Genomic DNA, 21,426 nt, shown 5'->3' with positions numbered 1-21,426 from the left:
CCCCGTCCACTGAGAAATAGGGAGCCCAGGCTCCAAGGGGCGTCCTCCCTCCAGCCCCCACTCTGCTCCAGGGAGACCCCCTCAGAGGCAGAGACCCTCAGGGAGGAGGCCCAGCCCTCCCATCCTGCAGGAGGGAAGGCCGAGGTGGAAGGGCCAACCCTGCCTGCTTCTACCACTGCCCCTATAGGAGCACTTACCTGGGGGTGGGGGTGGGGCGCATACAACTTCTTTCTGCCCTCTGAGGGGACTGTCATCACTGTCTTCTCTTTACGGCGGCGGGGTTGGGGGGGCGGGGGGTGGGGACGGGGAAGCAGGGCTCAGAGGGTTCCAGCCCCCAGCCCAGGGTCACACAGCAAGTTAGAAGAGCCAGGATTGGAATCCAAGCTGGAGAGACTTCCATGACCATGAGCCTGGTCACCCTACCAGCCTATGTCCTGGGGTTGGTGCCAGCTGCAAGCTGTGAATGGCACACACGGCCCACCTCCCACCCCCATCATGCTCTCTGGACATCCCAACCCCTGCCTCTCCCAGGGACAGGGTGTGGAGACCGCAACCCCTCCCCTCCATCAGGAATGGACGGGCTGTTCCCCCCACCTCCTTCCAGTGCTCATGAGCATGGCCAAGATCCAGGGATAAAGAGAGCCCAAATTCATACTAGGTGCCAGCCCAAGCAACGAACTAGGGGGACTCAGGGCCCCTCCAGGGCTGCCTCTCAACATCCACAGAATGTTCCCCACACCCAACACTCCCCAACCCCCGCAGCCTCAAAAAAACGCGGGCCTTCCATTGACTGTAACTGACAAATTTATTGAAGTCTTGGAAAGAGCTGATCACCCGAGAATAAATAAAAGACACAGAACATTCACAGAACCAATAGGTAGCTCGAGATTCAGGTTTGCGGGAGTGACTTTGACTTACACACAGGCCAGCCTTTGTGTCTGGGGCACGCACAGCTGCGGGCGTCTCCCAGAAACTTCTTCCCAAAGGATCTGATGGAGGAGGCAGGGCAGGCTCAGAGGAGCCCCACCCTTCTCCAGCGGGGAGACTTCCCAATCTGGGGCTGGCAGGCTCTTTGGCAACAGACATCTGTGGGTGCAGCCTGGACACCAAGGGCCTGGGGTGGGGTGAGGAGGAGACCCTGAGGGGCTTAGAGAATTGAGCTTGGAGAGAAGGGGCGCCAGGCATTTTTGCCTCCTCCACAGGATACTCGAGAACAGAATGATCTAGAGACCTGGGGATTGGGGAAAGCTGCTCCCGGGGAAGGTGGGGCTGGAGGCAGGGAGGCCCCCTGTGGTCTGGGGAGAGGAGGGGGCCTCTCCCGGAGGACACAGGTGTGTCCCCGCCTCTGCATCCTCTTGCCTCGACAGGCAAGGCCAATCTCCGACCTAAAGAGGGAGCCTCGGGGTGACAGCTCCAAGACACACGGAGCCTGGGAAGTGAAAGCACAATTATGATGATTTCTCAGTTTTAGAGATGAAAGCGTTTTTCCAGCCCTCGGGCTATGCTGGGCTGGGCTGGGCCTCAGCAAGGTGACATTTCATGTCTAGAAATAGCAGCAAGTGCTCAGTTAATTGGTCAATAAAGGGGAGAAATTTGCTTACAAAAAAGGCTGGCTTGCTGGGAGGCCACCTGGCGGGCCAGCCCTGTGTCAGAGGAGGGGCCAGGTGGGTCCCTCAGCCCCCAGAGAGGGAGCTGTGCGGTCGGCAGTGGGAGGCTCCGAAGGCACCAGCCCTCCCTGACGCCCTGGCCCCACTTCCTCGGAAACCCCAGCAGCCCCGAGCCGCCCACCCAGGGGCAGCTCCCTCGTGTCCGGTGCAGGGTGGAGCCGGGCCTGGGTCAGAACTGAGCGTGGTCTACCTCATCCAGCCAGGAGGCGGGGCTGGCAGGGAAGTCGGGGTAACCCCCGCTGCTCCCCGTGGATAGGTCAGAACTGGGTCCGTTCCCTGCCAGCACCCTCATGGGTGGGGGCCCGCCGGGGGCTGCCGAGGGCACAAGGCCCAAGCTGGTGTCTGGGTACACCAGGCTGGAGAGGAGGGGCTGGGGGCCAGGGAGGCTCTGCGGGGCGGCGGGGGATGGGGGGACACCGTAGGGGCTGCCGGGACGCAGCTCTCGGTACAGCTCTGGGCCTGCCAGGCCTCCATGCTCCAGGGAGAAGTTGCCCAGGGCTCCCGAGGGCCGGCCCAAGGCCTGGGTGGGTTCCCCCAAGCTCCCGTAGAGGCCATTGGCCGGGCCCATTTCCGCCAAGGAAGGCTCATCTGCAACAGAAGCAGAGGCTCAGTCAGCGCCTGCCCTCCACCTGCGGCCCCTCGGAGTCCCATCCCGCAGGCGGAGGCACCCCTGGGTCGGAGAAAGAGTGGCTGCCCCACACCACATGACAGGTCAGCACAGGCCCCTTCTACTGTTGGAGCATGGCTGCCCCTGCCCCTCCACTGCCCTCACCCCTGAGTCAGCCCAGGTGTCTCAGGCCTGGTGGGATCAGAGTCAGGAACAGCCCAGCCAGGGCCCAGGCTTTCAGGTCCAGCCCCACAGCGGCCTAGGAAGGGGGCACAGATACCACCACCCACATTTTGCAGACAAGGATATTTAGTTCCAGAGTGGCTGAGTGAGTAGCCCAGGTCACGAGGCAGCCCAAAAGAGTGTCTTGTCCACATTCTGAGGATGGGCATCAACGGATGGGGACGCAGCATCCCCGGTGCCCGGAGAATGAAATAAATAATCCAGGCCCCACAGAAGGGTATGGAACCTTCTCTCCCTGACCCCAGGTAGCCCCCTCCCCCAACTCCAAGCAGCTGGAACTTTGACTCAGTCTTTCCCGAAATGCACTGCCCATTCTCCTAAAAATCACTGCAAGGGCTAGGAGCCAGAGAGACGGCCTGGACACGCCCACCCCCCCCCATGAGAAAGCCCGTAGGCGCCCAGCTTGGGGACAGGTCGGGCCACAGGGATTGTGTCCCCACCAGGGGAAAAGCAGTGGTCCGGAGTGGCCACCCAGGGCGGGGAGGGTGCTGGGGGAGCAGGTTCTGTAAGTGAAATGCTTTTGAAAGTAGAACTTAAGGAGTCCACTAACTCCATGGGAAATTCAGATCCGCGGGCTCCCTGCGACCCCTGGGACCCCTGCGACCCCTGCGACCCCTCCGACGCGCGCTCGTCCCTCCCCGAGCTCCGCGATCCGTCCGCCTACCGGGGAAGGAGACCTCAGCGTCGCTGTCCTGCCCCTCCTGAACGCTGTCCTTGTCCGACTTGGAGCCGCCGCGGGAGCGCTTCATGTTGCGGAAATACTGCCCCCAGCGCTGCCGGCCGGCGTCCTTCTTCAGCCTCTTCTCCTTGGCCCGGCGGTTCTGGAACCAAACCTGGGGGCGGGGCGGGGTGAGAGGCCGCCGGGCTCTGCGGGGGCCCCCAAGGCCGCGGGCGGGAGGGAAGCAGGGGCGAGCGCTGACCTGCACCACGCGCATGTCCAGGCCCGTCTCGGACGAGAGCTGCTCGCGCACGTGGCGCGCCGGCTTGGGCGAGGTGTTGTAAGCGCTCTTCAGCGTCTCCAGCTGCTTGGCGGTGATGGTCGTGCGCGGCCGCTTGGCCGTGGCCTCGGCCTCTGCGCGGCGGGCGAGCGTTGAGGCGCGGCAGCCCCTCCGGCCCCAGCCGGACCCCCAGCCCTCCCGCCCCGGCCGGCGCGGGGACGTCGGGGCCTCAGGTGCCCATCCCCAGCCCGCCCCACAGGCTTCTCGGAACGCGCGGGCGCTGGGAGCGATTGGCAAAAACGGGCAGCACCCGGGCCGGGGTGGAGGGGGCGCCGGCGGAGGGCGGGTTCTGCTGCGGGGGTGGGGGCGGCGTCTTCCCTAAAATCACACCACCCTCCACGGCGCCCCCGCCTTCAGCCTTGGCTCCCTTCTCCAAGCACCCTGATTTCCCCGCGGGCTCCCCTTTATTCTAAGGGTGTGGGTATGGCCCAGCCTTCGCGGCCAAGAATTTAGGGCGATAATTCCGACCAGGGGTGAAAAGCCGCACACTTCGGACCGAACGAAGCGGTTCGGGGCGCGGGTCTGTCCGTGACTCCGCCGTTCCCGGCCTCGGCTTCCTGCTGCCTACACCGCCCTAGCCCAGGTCCCCTTAGTGAGCGCTTGGGGAGAGAATTTCCCCGGACGCCCCCCTGGGCGTGGCCTCAGCCCCATTTTTTTCAGACCAGGAAAGGTGGGAGCGTCGTCCCCTCGGCTGACCTCGCTGCTTGGCGGTTTCGTAGTCCGCCTTGCACACGAGCCGGCTGTCCTCCATGAGGTAGAACTCGTCGCCCGTGGCCAGCTGCCGCTTGCACACGACGCAGGCAAAGCAGTGCAGGTGGTACACGAAGTCCTGGGCGCGGCGCACCACCTGCGTGGGCGGGATGCCCAGCTGGCACGCGGCGCACTTGGTCCCGAAGCGCCTGCGGGACGCACAGGGCCGGGCTCAGCGCGGAAGCGCGAGGCTCATTTCGCCCCGAGCGGGTTGGAGAGCGGCAAGCGGCTGCCTGGGAAGGCGGCCCCGGAGGAAGGCTCTGTCCGGCCCTGCAGGGTGGTCGCCAGCCTGGCCGCCGGGGCAGAGCTGCCCACTCCCACTGAGAAGGGAACCTCAATCTCAGAAAGACCTCGGGGAGCCCAGCCGCCATGGCCTGCAGGACCCATGCTGGATCTGGGAAGGTGAATCCGGAGGGAGAGGACCCATCTGGGGCCAGTCCCTCACACCCCACAGCTGGAGCCATGAAGGCCACTGGGCCAGAGCCGCTGGGTGCCAGCATTAGGAACTAAAACATCACCAATTTCGGAGGAACTAAGTCCAGTAGAATCCTACAGATAGGGGTGTATCTTCTCTAATGACTGCTTCTGTGATTTAGGTAATAAATTGCTTTTTTTTCCCAAATAATACTTGCTGATGTCCCAGCCAGGCCCAGCCACCCAGGGAGCACCCATGGAGAGGCCCCACCCTTAATTTGGCCAGGCTGCAGGGTGCCCTGCCTGGGTGACAGGAGTGGGCTGGGATTGCGAGAGACGCGGGCTTCGAGGGCCTGGCCTTGGTGATTGTGAGGGGAGGAGTCCCTGGGGCAGGCATGCCCTCCGCTCCCACGCTGAGGTGAGGTTTCGGGGCTCACCTGAAAAAGTCGTCCTTGCAGTAAACGCTCTCCCCTCGGCTGAAGCAGCGCTCGGCCAGTGGCGTGTGGCAGTCGCTGCACTTGAGACACTTGCTGTGCCAGTGGCGGTCCAGAGCCTTGAGGATGAAGCGGTCCAGGATATGCTGGTCACAGCCGGCGCACAGCGGGATCTCTGTGGGCACCAGGAAGTTCTGGGTCACCTCGTAGAACAGGAGGCAGTGAAGCCACCTTCCCACCCCAACGCGAGCCAGCCTCCCCTCCAGCCCGCAGGACTCAGGGCTGCTGAGGGGTCCTCCTTTCCCTACACACCCTCTTCCCCAGCCAGCTTAAGTGGCCCCGCAAGTTCCGGGAGTGTGCAGGCGCCGCATCCTATGTCAGGAGCTAAGGGGAAACTGACATCGGTCTAAAAATGTGTGTGAGCAAGAAAGCAGCCCAGGCCGTTTCACGAGGCTGAATACTCAATTACAAAATGTTGCCAGTGCCAAGAAGGGTGCATGTGGAGCTCAAATGAAAACCCCACCCCAGGGGGATCTGCTCTCTGAAGCCCGGCAGGAAACATAGGGAAACGGGTCTTCACCATCACCTGGAGCTGGGGCACCCCATCGGGTCTCCTTCATGTTAAGCGTCATGGCCACTCTTTCTAGGGACTCCTCGCAAATGTGGCTGCCCTGCCTGGTGGCCCTGTCTGCAGGCCTCCGGGGTAAATATCACTGCCTTCCCCATCACTGGGCAGCCGCAAAATTACTTATGAGTGGACTGGACAAGCCGATCCACTGCCTTTGTGTCAGGCATGGGTGCCCCCAACACCGTCAGAGTTACTCAAATGTCTGGCTTCCCGCTGCTTCTGCCCCCCACACCCCACTTCGGTACTGCAGGCCCCCTGGAGGAACCACGCTGGGGAGGTCCAAGGGTGCCCTGTGGGAGCCTCGAGTCTGTGAGCGGGTTTTCCAGGTGTCAAGGGCTGAGGACTCCCTCTTCACTTAGAAAAAGTCTCTGGAAGAGAGGAGTGCCCGCTGAAGGGACCGGGATTTACTGACATATTGCACCCGCCTCCCTGGCTGTGGACCCCGCCGGCTCCAGCCCATCTCCCAGTGGGTGAGAGACACCAGGAAGGGGCTTCCTCGACCTCCGGCGGAAAAAACTGGGCTGCGCCTCCCCACGCAGTGGCGGGAAACCGGCGATGAATGCGCCCCGCATCCGGCAAAACCGCAGCTCCGGGTGCGGAGCGTCGAGGACCCGCTGCGCGCCCGGGGTCCCCATCGTGGGCAGCGATCGCAGGCGAGGACCCGACTCGGAGCGGGGCGGCCCGACAGGCCGACACAGCGCGGATTCAGCACCGCGGACCGGACAGCGCCTCGGCCGCAGCTCGCCGCCGGAGCCCGCCTCGGGCAAAAGCCGCCCCAGCCCACCCCGCGCCGCGCCCGCGACCCCAGCCTTACGCTGCATGGCGGCTCCAGCCCTGGCGGGGTCTCCTGTGTCAGGGATGGCGGGGTCGGCGGAGCCTGGACGCCAGCCCGCCCGCTCCGGCCAGCTCTCCCGAGCGCGGGCGCGCAGTCCTCCTTCCTCCCTCCCTCTCTCCGCCCCCCAGCCCCCGCGGCCAACCCCTCCCAGGAACCGTCGAAAAATAAATAAATAAGTAGGGAACCGCGAGCCCCCACAGCCTGGATGTAACCCCCTTCCCGCCGGCCGGTCCCTCTCACTCCCCACTGGCTCCGGGGCCTCCTTCCCCATCCTGCGGCTCCAGCTGGCCCGGGAGTCGAGGAGAACTGCCCAGGTTCTCTAAGAACCAAAGTGCTGGGAGCTAGAGTGGTGCCACCAGGAAACTGGGGGGCCTGGAGAAGAGAGGCTTTTTCCTACAGACGGGCCCTGAGCGGGGATAAACCGAGCAGGTGTCTGTGGGCGCAGACGCTGAAACCTGACTTCGGGGAGACCGACGGTCGGAGTTCAGCTCGACCTTGGCCCCTGCATCTGACTCTGTTACGCTGGAACGTGGAAAGAGTCCGGCTGGGGCGGCCTTCTTGGGGACCCTCCTGTCCCGTGGTCACTGCCCCGCCACTGCTCCCTGCGCCTCCTCCAGCCCAGGGAGCTGGCTCAGGGCTGCAGAGGTCTCCTAAGCCCACCCTGGACCCCCGAGAGCTCCCTGGCCGGAGCAGCGCAGTGCCACAACCTCACTCACTCCCTGACAACCCAGGCCAGGGGCCCTGCAACAAATACAGGCTGAGGCGCCCAGGCGCGGACGTTCCGGGGTCCTCGCACCCACTCCCGCCCAGATCCTCTAGCTCCTGCCAGCCTCCGCGGCCAGGCCCGGAAAGGCCTGAGGATCTCCTGGTCTCCCCGGTGCAGCCGCTCGGCCCGGGCACCCACCTCGGCGCAGGTCCGCCCTCCGCGCCAGCAGTGCTAGCAGCAGGTCGCCTCCCGCCGACTCCCGGGCCGGGCCCAGCTCCCCGCGCGCCTCCATGGGTCCCGCCGCCCGGCGTCGCCACTCTCCAGTCCCGAACTTTCCCGGGCCCAGCGACGCCACCCCGCAATAGCCCCGAACCGGCGTCCAAGCGACTCCGGGTGCTGCTGGGCGCTGCGCCCGCGGGCCGCCCTGGGGCCCGGAGCCTCTGGCCGAGCGGAGGGCGGAGCGGCCGGGGGGCGGGGCCGCGGTGCGGGGCGGGGCCGGGGGTCGCGGAGACCGGCCCGGGCCACTGCGGACTCTGAGCGCCTTTGCGCCGGGACCTGCGGTGCCCAGAGGCCGCCCCGCGTGCCCGGCCCGAGGGCGGGCACCGGTAAGGGAGGGCCCAGGTCAGGGCTTCCCGCCAGCGTTCGTCCCGGCCCCGCAGCTTCCTGCGCCGGAGCGGGCCGGAGGCAGAGGCCTGAGCTGGAGCACACGCCAGGAGGGCTAAGGTTCCCGGGAGAGGGGTCGAGAAGGCAGCCGGGTCCTCCCGCCGCTGAGGTTTGGCCTCGGGAGCAGCAGATGGTCGGCGGGAGCTCAACCCGAAACGCAGAAGGGGTGAGTGTGGCGCCGAGGGCTGCGTACCGGAACCGCAAGGTGCCGGACCGATCCCAGATGCTAACAGGCTTCTGGGCTCCACCCCTGGAACTGCGGCCCCGGACGACTCAGGGAGGAAGGGCAATCCTTGAGAGAGAACAGGCTCTGTGTCCTGGACACGCAGCCAAGACCTCGGGTCGTGAGGGGCCGAGCTGGGGAAGCCCCAGGGCACACCTTCCATTTCCAGCCCCCAGCACTCCGGCTCCATTGGAACACGGTCCCTTACCTGATATTTCAGCCTCTTGCCCCAGTCCACACAGGTGAGCTCTCCAGAACCCACCTGTCCTTGCAGGCAGAGGGACGCACCCACCCCTGCCCAGAGGGCCCTGGGCCAGCACCAGCCCTGGGCAGCCACCCGGGGAAGAACACAGCAGTGGGTGGCCCTCGGCAGCACAGGACATGGCAAAGGCAGGGGTGCCCTGGCAGTGCGCAGAAACACACAGGAAGGGTTGGGGGACCAGGGGCTGATGCCATCCTGCAGGTCCCTCTCCCTGTGGGTCTCACAGCAATACTCTGTCCACTCTGCCTATGGCTTCTGGACTGTGAGCTTTAAGGGCCCAGGCCCAGAAGGATGGACACAAGAAACCACAACCCCTCCCTCCCAGCTCCCAGCAGGTCTGATGTGTCCGTTTTGAGCAGTGGCCCATGCAGCCAGCTTTCTGCCCCTTCACTTTGCACAGCACTTGTTACCCAAGAAGGGCCAGGGCAAGGACACGCGGGTGCAAAGCCGAGTGTGTGCGGGCTGTGCTGGGTGCAGGTGGCTGAGTGTCAGCTGCTGCCGAAGCGATCAGGGGTCGTGTGTGGCTGGACTGGGGAAGGGGCGGCGGCAGGTTAAGGAGGCGGCCCACCCTGCTGGCATCTGGCCAGCCCTCCAACAATGCCTCCATTATTTCCCAGCGTCCGTGGTGATGGAATGGCCCTTGGGGAGGGTGGTTCAGGCGGGAGACACAGGCTTGGGTCCCCTGCTGTGGGGTCCAGAGACCTGGGCCGGGCTGTGTGCAAGAGCTGACGGGCACTGGTCACCGGGGGAACCTAGCACCCCTTGGTCGGCCCCATCGCCCCCCAGCTGTGCCTGCGATGCCCCCTTTTTTTCTAGGGGCCTCCACTCCAACCGCTGTCCCACACTCTTGCAGGCCAGCGTCAGGCCCTCCCCACCACCCTGGGATCTGGAAACTCACTCTCTGCGGTTTCCATCTCTGTGTCCCGCCTGCAGAGCGGCGGGACTTTCTTTGCCTGGCCGCTGGCCCTGCACGCACCCCCTTCCTCGCGCCTCTGCCGCCCTTGCCGTTTCTGTCCTCAGTGTCCTGCTGGGGCTTACCCCGAGTCCCGCCCAAGGTGCAGACGGCGGCGGCCCCGGGCCTCGCTCGGTCGCGCTCGAGCCCCGTTTCCAGCAGCATCGCGGCCACCAGGCCGAGTGGCGCGAGACGCGCTCCTCCTGGGTCAGCGTCCCCTGGAGGGTTCGGGGCTCCCAAGTCCCGCCGCGTCGTGCGGGGCAGGGAGCCCGGGAGCCACTGGGCCTGGCGCTGTCCGCGGTGCTGAAGGAGGCGCCCGCTGCCCGCCCCGCCCGCGCGCCCGCCCACCTCCGGGGGCCCCTCTCGTCGCCCCGGTCCCCACCCCCGCCTCTGCCCCGTGTCGGGCGCGCCTCCCTCCCTGGCTGGGTTGGGCCGCACTCAGGGCAGCCCCCGCCCTCACCCCTCTGAGACCCAGGGTGGCCGTGCCCGCTCCTCCCTAAGCTCCAGGCCCCGCTGAGGCGCTGGGATTCGCCGTTTCGCAGCAAGCGGGTCGTCCAGCCGCAGGGCAGGAGGACACTGACCCTACCCTTCTGGCGTGCAGCCTCTGGAAGGCAGTGCCCAGGCCGTGCCCCGGGGCAGCCCCATGCGTGATCACCTCCAGCCCAGGGCTCACTGGGGCACTCTCCTGCAGGTGTTTCGCTGGTCAGGGAACTTTCCACTCTTAACCTCCTTGAACTCAACCCCCAACTTCTGGGAGGAGCTCAGCCCGCACCCCTCCAGGCTGCCAGGAGAGGCACCTGCATTCCCCTGTAACAAAAGCACTGCTGAGGACTCAAGACCTTGGGCATAGGCAGGGCCTGAAGGAATCGCCCAGTACACACCCAGGCTGGTGTCTGCTCGGTGCCTGACGAGTGACTGAGTTACTGCCAGCCTCTGCACAGCCTGGCCAGGGAGGTGCCAACCGGCCTCCTCCACAGCCACAGGCAAGACTGTTGGAGACCACTGCCCTGCCCCCACTGGCACAGCAAAAGTAGGGGAGGGGCAGAAGACAACACGGGGTCAAGGGCACACCACAGAACACCACAAACAGCCTTAGCAGGACACACACCCAGGAAGCAGAGGGATGGCCACTCAAGCAAGCTGGGGGTCCTCTGAGGTGCCCTCAGGCTGGGCTGCCGCACGTGCTCTTTGAAGTGTGTAGCTGACATGCATCTCAGCTGCCCTTTAACCTGTGTAAAATCAAGGGTCTTGTCCTGTGAGTCTCGTCCAGATCAGCTCCAGGGAGATGATCTATCACTGCTTTCCATCTTCCACTTTCCATCCGACCCTCGGGCTGTGTCCCAAAAGCCAATGATTCGATGGGAGAAGCTCCAGGATTTCAGATGTCCAGTACATGAACAAAAGAGGGGTCCATTCTGCACCCACCGCCTCTACCACAACTCCCACTGGTAGAGCTGGTTCACATTTCAAAAGAATCACCATTTCTTCAAATGTCAGATTTCTTTATTAAAATGTGCACATTATAGTTTACTTAAATACAAAATGTTCACTTTCCTTGCAGGTAAGAAATTTCACTGACATTTCCATGTCAATTAGCTTCTTTTTAATAAAAATCCTTCCACTGAAAATAAATAAGCATTTAAATTACTGAACTATTATATTCATTAGTCTCAATACCTCTTAAAATACTTAAAACTTTAGAAAATAGACTCTAAACATTGCCTAAAGGTGGCATCCAGCTCTGAGCAGGCCACACGAGGTGTGTCTGAGTATGGCCATATGACTCCTGGGGCCACCTCCACCACAGCCCAGCCCCACCGACGCTCTGCTGAAAATCCTGCCCCTCAGCAGGACGCAAGCTTGTTCCCCAAATAGTGGTGACCTCAAACTGCAATATGATGAAACCTGCAGCCAACACTGCCCTCCACAAGGGTTTCTGGAAAGGCTGAAGCTGGAGACGGTAAACCACAACACCGTCCCAGGTCACTCCAGGTCACCCCAGCTAAAGACATTCAACACCAGCCAAAAGGCTAAAGTTTAGTTTGAAGGGTTCAAAGGCAAATACACTGAAACCCACGTGTAAACCTGCCTGGTTTTCAAACTGGAAGAGAAACACTTTGGTGTCTTCAATAACCCAGGCCTGCACTGGATGAAGCAATGAAGGCAAGGTCACGGCTGCTAAAGCACAGAGGGGTTAAAAAGTGTGAAACCAGAAGCAACTCTCGAGTGAGACATGAAGCAGCAGGCCGAGGCACCAGACACCGCTCCCACCAGACACCTCTCCCGCCAGCTGCAGGGCCCTGGGCAGCGTTCTCAGCCCAGCCGTTCTGTGACAGTTGTTGAAAGAATCAGCTGTTGCCTTTTTTTCTCAAGCGGCAACAATCACATCAATATTACATGGTCTTATGAATACATCCATGTCATCAACTTGTTAGTAAACACATGAGTATACAACATAAAGTAGGCAAAGCGGAAAAAATATCTACAACTGTCAAAGTCTCTCTCTCTCTCTCATACACACACACACACACACACGGGCACACAAATACATCTGCACACACACACACACACACACACAGGCACACAAATACATCTGAGCCTATTTTAGCCAAATCAAATTTTGCCTGTGAGACACACCAATAGCCACAAAGAATCTCAATATAAATGTTCCCAGAAATAGTGTATTTGTTTGTTTACATCTTCAGAGGCAACTGACCACTAAATGTTTTGGGTTTAAAAACAATGTTTAAAATTATCAAATGGTAAAAGACATCACGACCAAAGCTTGGGAGATCAGTGCCTGTGTGGAGACCCTTCCCAAAACAGCTTCAGGCAAAGGAAGCCTGGCGCAGGCCCCTCCGTGGGCCCAGAGTGAGATGCTTGTGTGTGTGGCAGGTGCCTCTGTGGTGCTGGGTGAAGAGCAGACGACGGGGGGGGCTTTAGAAGTCTCCCTGGGGCCTACGCTCCCAAGGGCAGACTGCTCTCCTCCCCATCCCCCAACAGAGGGGCCTCTGCTCTAAGCACTGCCCGCTGAGCCCAGAGCTGCCCTCCAGGGACCCGCCGGCCCAACGGCCCCCATTTACTTGTCTCTCTCGTCACCAGATAGACAGACAAAGGCGCTGCCTCTGAGGGTTAACTGAGCCCCCATCCTTCCAACCCCCAAGTCCACAGCCCAAGGCCTCTGGGGGTTATGTTCTGAAACGCAGCACAGCCACACAATTCCTGGGCTCCTCCCCTGTTGAAATCCCCACGTCTGGTGTGGAACACCCGGAGGAACAAGGAGAGCCCTCGGGAACCTGCCCTAGGGAAGCAGCTACAAACACAGGATAGTCCCTGGAGCACTTGCTTGGAGGGGCTGCAGAGGCCGACTGCGCTTCCGGCTCTGCTCTGTCCCCGCCCTGCTAAAGGAAAACACTTGGCAGCCTGGAGCAGGGGGCGTGGGGGGAGCGGCGGGGAGCAAGGGGAGTGGAGGGTGCAGGCCCTCCACGGGGAGAGGGGAGCCAGGAGCCGCGGGGGGGATGGGCGAGGTTCTCCAAATACAAAAACAAGGCCCTGCAGGATGGGGCGGAGTGGAGGAAACGAGATGAAAGTGTGTGGGGAAGACTATCTGGCCTGGACTCTGCACCCTCTTTTCACATCTAGAAGAGTAAAAATACAGAAGTCTTTTTGCTGTAAGACCTGCAAAAGGAGCATGAACAGACTTGAGTACGCCAGGAATGCAAATATCCCCACAAAATTACCCCGTGTTCTTCCCTTGTTAGAAGAGCATTTGTAAAACCAGGACTTTGAAGCCAAAAGGTGCCATCCGATGTGAAACCAGGCCCGCATGTTTATAAAATCCCTGATCATAAATATTAAAGCTGCAGGTGGCACGGGGCAGGGCTGCCTCCAAGGGAGCTTCCGCCATGGCTGGCAGCACCCGGGCACTCACACGGCCGGGTGGTGGTGCTTGACCTTCCACCGCCTGGACCTCACCCGGAAGAAGAAGTACATCACCATGAGGAACAGGGATGAAGCCACGTACAGTACGACACAGAGACTCATGTCCAGGCTGGAGAAGTCAACCCCGAGGAAGGGTGCGGCCCCGCCCACCTCCTTGTGGGCCCCGGGCCCATCCAGACTCTGGAGTTTCCCGTCCAAGCTGTGATGCAAGCTCTCTGGAAGGGCAGGCCTGGGGCCCAGTGCACCGGGTGGACGGACGCTCTGGGTGTCTCGGTCTCCATGGGACACCTCTGGGGGAGTGAGTCTTTTCTCCTCTTCCTCACCCCTGGCCAGGGTTCCTCCTTCACTGGAATCCCCCTGGTCTGCGGAATACGTGTCTAAGAGGTTGTCACGGCCGTAGTGCTGCTTCAAGAATGTGAGCACGTGGCCTTCATCCCAGCTGGCCAGGCCCTTAATTTCCTCATGGCAGGCTGGGCAGAGGTCCGGAGTGGGCCACTGAAGCTTTGGAAACCGGGGATCCTCACTCAGATGGCCTAGGAAGAAAAGGAAGCGGGAGAGCCAGAGGGAAGGAGGCTTTGTGCAGCCACGTGCAGCGTGCGGCAACCGGACTCCCACTCCCACCCACCACGGGCCTCCACTGCCCTGGCCCAGGGTCCTGCCAGGCCTCCCTCCCTGCCCTTCCCACCACCCGTCCCTTGCAGTGCGGCCCAGATAACATCCTGCTTCTGCAGGCCCCTGCGCACGTGTTCCCCTCTGCTGGTTCCCATAGCCTGCAAGTGAGGAGACGCTACACGCTCGGCCTCCGCCACTTCCCAGACCACACCTGTCCCAAACCACCCAGCACTCCACTTCCAAAATGGAGCATGCAGCTCTCACCTGGAGGCCTTTCTCCGCACAGTGCTGCCTGTGTGCCCCTCCCCCCACTGCTGCCCCTCTGCCCTTTCCTGAGGGTGCACCTGAGGCCCACTACCCACAGAGCCCTGGCCACCTGGGCTCTACTGCCCATGGTGCCCCGGCCACCTGGGTTCTATGGACAGTGGGCCTTAGGTGCACCTTCAGGAAAGGGCAGAGGGGCAGCAATGAATTTCCACTGCACTTCAGGTACACTGGCCCTTTCCGGACTACAAATCCCTTCAAGATCTCCAAAACTCGGTTCTGAAGTGACATGTGCTCACTTCCAGGCCCAACAGGCATCCGTCATGCAGAAGCCACGGCACACGGCGCCTCCCAGCTCTCGGAGCCCCTGCGACCCGACTTGCTGACACCTGGCCACCCTCACAGAGCTTCCAGAAGTGAATGTAAACACAACCACGTTTGTCTGGGGGACTTGAGACGTGCCTGAAATCAAGAGATGCCCTACTCGGGCCAGTCACTGACCGCGCGCTTATCCTGCCAACCGGCAGCAGGTGCTGCACATGAAGCCAGAGGGGACAAGCACAGACCAGTGGCGCCTTGGTCAGAAGCTGCCAGAGCCTCATGGAGGACTGTCAAATAAGGTGCCAGCCCTGGGCAGAAGACCCCAGGCACATCTCCGAGGGGCCTCCCAGGAGCTTGGGTCTCAATGCACAGGCTGGAGGTGGGACTGGAGTGGGAATCTCAGGAGTGACAATCACACTGGGCTGTAAGGCCCCTTTCTGTTGCAGTCTCATGACTGGGGGAGTGGGGGCACATGCGGGCTGGGGCCACAGGTAGCAGCAGGGGCTCCAGGTCCAGGCAGGCCTGGCGAGGGTCCTGGTCCCACTGCCTCAGAGCCGAGGGCTCGGGGAAAGCACAGGGAGCTCTGTGGGCGGCGGCGATGCAGAGGCTGCCAGGGCGGAGAGAAGGAGAAGCTGCGCTGACCGAGGGAACAAACCCCGCAGACACACGGCGCCTTCGTCACGTGGCCCCGGCCCCGGCAGTCAGGCTCAGGGCAAAGAAAAACCAATTTCTTTAGTGCTTCAGCTGTAATATGTTTTTCTAACACAGTGGATTAAATAAAAACCAATAGTTTTGTGGCATTTTCTATTCATCTCTATAAAGATTTCTCAGTGGAATTATTTTTAAGCCTAATTTTAATCTGCCACTGATTTAGGAACAGTTTGAAGTACTTAACTCTGAGAAAATACATGTGCCCTATTTAATTATTTTTTTTTTTAACAAAACAAAGCACTTTGAGAGGTTTGGTTTACGTTTGGACAACAGATTTTCATACTACTAAAATTCCTCATCAAAAATTAATTACGTTCCAAGCTTTCCAGAGTCAAAAACATCTTCAGAGTCTAACGGGCTACCAGTGGGTACCGATGGGGGAAGAAAGAGCCACACCCATTTCCACGAGGGTTGAAGAGCCCCCGGAGTGAGAGAAGCATCTAGAAAGCCGGGGACAGAAGCAGCCTGGGAAAGGCTGCAGCTCTGGCAGCTCTCAGCCACCCAAGTCCTGATCCCGTCAGCACAGTGGGTGGCACGAGGCCGCAAAGCTCAGGGACAAGCCCCACCGCAGCCGTGCCGTCCTTGCTGTCCCAGGACCAGGGCCTCCCTCCGCCCGTGCTGAGCCCCCCATGCCCAGGGGCTTCTCACCTGCCAGGCGGCCGTTCACCATATTATGCTTCTTCCACAGCCAGAGGATGGCTTGGTCTGGGGTTTTCACCGAGTCCATGGATTCTTTAGCCATTTCCTCAAAGTGCTCACCACATTCCTTACACCCAAAGAAGGTGTGAATGTACCTCCTCATTGTCTGCAGCACAGCCTGGGGGTCGTCTTCAAAGCCTGCAGGGGAAGAAACACTGCTGACAACGGCAGGTGCGGCAGGTGCGTGGGCATCACCTGACCCCACGCTTGTCCAGAGAGCCTGGGGGGAAACCGCTCCTGACACGTCCGGAAGCCACCTCATGTCTCCCCAGGGGCCTCAGGCTGTGGGCACAGACCAGAAGCCAGCACCTGCCAAGATGTCCAATACGCCCACGGGTGCTGCAGGCTCTGGAGACACAATGACTGTGGACAGCCCAGAGGGCGGACATGCTCCCCAGATGCCCTGGTGCCAGGAGGATGAGCCACGGACTCGGCCGCCAGGGCCCAAAGGAGCCCTTCCAGGGGCGCCTCCCACCTCCCACCAGTCTTCCAGCCGTCTGTGCCAGAACGCCCGGAGTGCCGTTCTTCCCCGGGATTTGCCAGCTGGGTGCAGTCTCTCTTGCCTTACAAGCAACTCTCAGGGGCTGGTGCCAGGGCAATGACTCTGCTCATTCTAAACCTGCAGCTGTCGTGTTTGAAAGCCCTGCAGGACACCAGCCCAAGTGGGGACACGGCCTTAGGAAGTGACTCTAAGCTGCCGCCAGCCACGGGCGTGAGGATGTGGAGCAGGTGGGCAGGCACAGGGACGGGTGCACCCACAGCCAGAGTTTGTGCCACCGAACGTATTAACTGACATGGACAGGCTGGGGCGCTTCCGCAGATACTGTGAATGAACAACACACATCTCAAGAAAGCAACGCCTGCCCACAGGTGGCAGGAAGCAGCCAGCACCGCAACCAAGGGGAACCCCTGAGAAAACCAAGGGGGCAGCACGGGGCGGGGCTCGGCAGTCCCCACTCAGACGACTGACACAGGAGCTTGAACGCACAGATAGGAGACCCATGAGATTAAAACAGATTACATGTCAGCATTAAAAAAAGACATGCTTTCGCGAATGAATCCGTCTTCATCGACAGCAGGCCCTGGGGGAGCTTCCCGCGTGAGTGCAGGCCTGACGCTTGTCGTGGCTCCCTGCAAAACACAGCTGCGTGCAGGCCCTGACCTCAGCGTCCTGGTCGGTCCCGAATCCCGACACTTCTTGTTTATTTCACCCAGAAAGGTGAGAGCAGAGCAGAGCACCTCCTCCTCAGCCTTGAGCGTGTCCAGGGCAGCTGGGCGGTGTCTCAGATGGGACCGCAGGCGCTGGCCCTGTGACCCGGCCCGTCTGCCCTGCTCTCCTGCCGGGAGGGCTCCACAGACATCTGCCTTGCATCTCCACGTAATCCCCCTCCTCTTCCCCACATCACCGCAGGCGCGGGGCCACCCTAATCTTTAAAGTGGACAAGAACCATAAACCTCTACCTGTGGGAGGATTAGAGGCCTTCGCAGGCATTTTACTAGATGGGGCTTAAACATACAGTAAAGAGAAGAAAAACCTTCCAAGACTTAATCCCGTGGTCGCCTCTGACCCAATTCTCTTGGCAGGAGGCTACTCCTGGAGGCTGCTTCCAATACGCTGATGGGCGGAAGGAGCGCTGAGGGTCTTGCTAGCAGTGTGCTTTGCCATCACGCTGCTCTTACAATTCCACTACACTAGGGCTGGTCCTAGAAGAGTTTAAAATCAAATACCCCGGTCACTCAACTTCTCCCCTCGGCCAACACTGTACCCACACTGCCTTCAAGGAGCCGTTCCTCATGCCTGCATGTGCCCGTGTGATCAGAGCAGACGGAAAGGGGGACGGCATATCAGCTCATCTCACCAGAACTTTCCATGTGTAAACGTGAGGTTTCCTAACTCAGGCTCACGCTTCAGAAGCAGTTTTGTTGTGTTTTTTTTTTATTTGAGACAGTCTTGCTGTTGCCCAGGCTGGAGTGCAGTGGCATGATCTTGGCTCACTGCAACCTCCAGTGCTGGGATTACAGGTGTGAGCCTTGTGCACAGCTCAGAATCAGATTTACATGGTCTGGCTGGGCATTCGGTCGGAATCAGATTTACATGGTCTGGCTGGGCATTCGGTCGGAATCAGGTTTGCATGGTCTAGCTGGGCATTAGATCAGGCAGTGTGGATGCTGTGATTTCAATTTCTGTTTGGACAGCTCCCAAGGTTTCTCCCCAAAAACATACTACTCTTTTTTTCTGTATGATTATGAAAAGGATTTGAGGTTAAAACCCACCCTCTCCCCCAACCAGACCCCCGAGAAGCAGTAATCCAATATCACCTTGAGGAGGGCCAAAACAGATTTTCAGAAGGCCACTATAGTGCCCCCATCCCGGGACACTCTCCCATTAACAGGTGGAATCTATTTCTCTCAGCACGAATTTAGGCTGGGTCAACAGGATGCGGCGGAAGTGATACTATGTGACTCCACACTGAGGTGTCACTCTGACACCTGCCTGAACCTGGTGCTACTTGGTGGGGAAGCCACGTTCAGGAATACAAGGCATTCCAAGGTCCCCTGGACTGACCAACTGCCACCAGATGAAGGCAGACACACACGAGTGGGCCCAAGCAGCAACTCACAGAAGAACCGCCCAGCCGAGCCCAGCCCAAACTGCTGATCCACAGCATGATAAGCAAACACAGTGGTGGCTGCTTTAAGCCCCAGCATTTTAGGTTAGTTTGTTATGTGGCAAAAAATAACTGTAAAGGAATTTGAGAATCTTACTGGAAAGAGCGTTGAACTGCGTGAGTCAAGACTCCACTTCGGCTTTGAAGTAAACATTAATGAACCTGAATTACTGCTTCAACTGGGAAGCACACACACAACAAAATTCAGGGGGGATAAAAAATCCAATACATACTTTAGTGTTCTGTGAAGGACAGAAAATTTCTTTTTATCTATTTCCTAGTAATTGAAAATTATTAAATCCAACTTCCAAGTTTTATAGGTTTTAACCCCTTGTGGTGGGCAGCCTCTGCGACGGTCCCCACAGATCACGCCACCTATATTCACGCCTCCTGTAATGTCCTCCCCTTGCGAGTGGCCTGGGCCTGGTGACTGACTAGTAAGCAGAATCTGACAGAGGTGATGGAATATCATCCTCGGATAGGCACCCTCTCACTGGCTTGCTGATGAGGCTTGCTGCCATGATGTGAGCCACCCCATGGAGAGGCCCTGAGCGTGGCCTGCAGTCAACAGCCAGCATGGAGCTCAGGGCCTTAGGCAAGCCACGTGCAAGGAGGCAGGCCCTGCTCTCTGCCCCATGAGGGTGCTGGGAAGCCACTCTCCCAGGTGGGCCTTGGGTGACCCCCCAGGCCCAGCTGACACTCCGACTGCAGCCTGACCAATCCTGAAGAAGAGGACCCAGATGAGGCCATGCCCGGCCCTCAGAAACCGTGAGCTCATAACCGTGCGTGGTTCCCGTGGTTCTGGCTGCTAAATTTTGGGGTGATTTGTTATACAACAGCTGATAATGAGAACACTTCTCCAAACAGATTTCACTTATTCTGTCTTTTTAAAGCAAAAAACAGGGAGTTTACACTGCAGGGAAACTCCCAGCCAGCACTCTTTCTTCTTTATGGTTTATTTTCTGCACGTTAGCCATGCACATCCTTGCAAGTTCTGACAAGGGGAACTCGTGCCCCCGCAGCCACAGCCCTGGGTGAGCTGACCGTGTGAGAGGAGTCGGAAGTGCCATTCCCCTGCCTCAGTGCCCTGGCGACATGCTGCCTCCCATACAGCAGTACACGCCTTCGTACACACCGGCTGGGTTAACTTGTTAGGCAGACCATCGGCCCCTCTGGCCTGTATGGGGACAGCTTACCTGTGCCAACCAGTGCATCTGGGTGGGTTGAGGCTTCAACAGTCAAAGTGTGGAACAGTTTCCAGAGAGAACACGGGTAACCCCTCAACTCAGATCGGCTTCCTTGACATCCAACCCACTTTATGTGATTAGTAAGGAATATTCCAGAAATCTGAAAAACAAACAAACAAACAAAAAAACCCCAAAGAATAAAAGATAATTGTTGAAATTAAAAACAGTCGACAGCTGCCTTCTTGACTGGGGGGGGGGTGAATAATGGGGGTGTGGTTTACTGAAGCTGTATCAACTGTACACATAAGATCTGTGCCTCCTACCATATGCAAATTTAAATTCAATAAAACAAAAGAGAGGAAATGGTCTCCTTTACTAAAGGAGCTCTCAAGCCAATCTCTGAAGAGAGAGTTCTTCTGTATCTTGATAAACCAGTAATATTAAGCATAAAATGTATCCACCTTTTCTTTTAAATTAGAATTAGTTGTAAGGACAGTATTAAGAGAAAAGGCAACTAACAACAGAAAAAAGCTCAACTGTCAAATAATTCTTGGCCAGAACAAACAAGGTGTGTTCACTTTGAAAAAGCAATAGGGTGGCCATCAGAGTGGGTGACTGCTGGACCGGGAGGGCTGAGAGCCCCGGGCAGATTCCGCTGGGTTTGGTTTCGTGTCTCATCAACCTTTTCCTCCCTAAGGACTCCTGAGCCCGGGACGTGCTCTCGAGGGAGATGTCACACGTCGCAGTCACGTGAGAGTGCTCCCATGACCTCGAGCTCGGAGTAGAGTCAAGGTGGAAGACAGACTCAGGCAAGAAGCCCGGCACCGTCTGCTTCTCAGCTGCAGCCAGCAAATGACAAAGCTGGCAAAATCACGGCACGACAAGCGCACCTTACAGGATTCCCAGATCTGCTGTGTGCCACTGACCACGCGGGCGTCAGACAAGCAGCACGCTGGGTTTACTGCCCGCGAGTAAACACTCTGGGGGCCACAGAGAAGCTGCTGATCTGGACTAAGGAGGGAACGGCAGGACGGAGTGCCAGGACCTCTTGGGGTGCTGGTCCCCTGAGCGAAGACTGGCACCTGCTGGCACCTGGTCTTGGGGAAAGCTCTGGAAAGGCTGCCACACTTACTGAATACATCAGTTTTCGTCAGATTGGCTTACTAAAAATTTAAAAAGCCCAAGTACTACGTTGCTTGAAAAAACCCCATTTTGTCCAAAGGACAGGTGGTCACAGTGCACTTTTGGTGAGCTGTCCTTAAACTGAAGTCCCAGCATGACGCTGCCAAGGCAGACAGGAGGCCATGGCCATGATGCTGTCGTGGAGACAGTAAGTCGCTGCTCCCCTTCCTCACAGCGGAGCCCGGGCCCCGAGCAGGGAAATGCACCAGCTAAGGGCAAGGGAAGGAAGGCGAGGGAAGGAGGGTGCAGCGTGGCTGGCGAGGGTTCTGGGGCTCACCCGCATCTTGTTGTTGACCAGGTCGAGCACGGCGTTGTAGGGGATCCTGTCCAGGGGAAGGCTGGTCAGCCACTCCTGCAGCATCTCCAACAGCTTCTTGACTGGCGGCCGTCCAGGGAACAGCTGCATGAGGAAGGAGCCACCTGAGAGCTACAGACCCAAACCCGGGCCCGCCCCCAC

General features: G+C 59.5%; 2 protein-coding genes across 5 annotated transcripts in view; both read right to left on the bottom strand.

The window, feature by feature from the left end:
* Window positions 1–786: 786 nt before the first annotated feature.
* Window positions 787–9,663, bottom strand: LHX3 (LIM homeobox 3). 4 transcript variants are annotated; one of them, XM_034929787.3, is made up of 6 exons: window positions 9,469–9,663; window positions 5,117–5,288; window positions 4,212–4,414; window positions 3,438–3,589; window positions 3,182–3,350; window positions 787–2,255 (listed from the first exon to the last, which is right to left on the bottom strand). In XM_034929787.3, exons 1-6 carry the CDS (start codon window positions 9,545–9,547, stop codon window positions 1,837–1,839), a joined length of 1,194 nt encoding a protein of 397 aa, XP_034785678.2. In that variant the 5' UTR covers window positions 9,548–9,663; the 3' UTR covers window positions 787–1,836. The 4 variants fall into 4 exon arrangements, with proteins under 4 accessions (XP_034785678.2, XP_034785677.2, XP_034785679.2 ...); XM_034929786.3 differs by lacking the exon at window positions 9,469–9,663 and adding an exon at window positions 7,481–7,724; XM_034929788.3 differs by lacking the exon at window positions 9,469–9,663 and adding an exon at window positions 5,700–6,209.
* A 1,200-nt stretch (window positions 9,664–10,863) lies between these two features.
* QSOX2 (quiescin sulfhydryl oxidase 2) overlaps window positions 10,864–21,426 on the bottom strand; it is a 39,223-nt gene continuing 28,660 nt past the window's right edge. The window contains exons 9-12 of the mRNA XM_034929504.3: window positions 21,247–21,369; window positions 19,797–19,947; window positions 15,881–16,069; window positions 10,864–13,857 (exon numbers count right to left, since the gene is read on the bottom strand). Coding sequence (XP_034785395.1) covers window positions 13,310–13,857; window positions 15,881–16,069; window positions 19,797–19,947; window positions 21,247–21,369 — 1,011 coding nt within the window. The 3' untranslated portion in view covers window positions 10,864–13,309. The remainder of the gene's footprint in view (window positions 13,858–15,880; window positions 16,070–19,796; window positions 19,948–21,246; window positions 21,370–21,426) is intronic.

This window comes from Pan paniscus, chromosome 11, assembly GCF_029289425.2.
Source record: "Pan paniscus chromosome 11, NHGRI_mPanPan1-v2.0_pri, whole genome shotgun sequence".
Classification (NCBI taxonomy): Eukaryota; Metazoa; Chordata; class Mammalia; order Primates; family Hominidae; genus Pan; species Pan paniscus.
The sequence above is the reverse complement of the archived record's forward strand: the minus strand, read 5'-3'. Positions and strand labels throughout refer to the sequence as shown.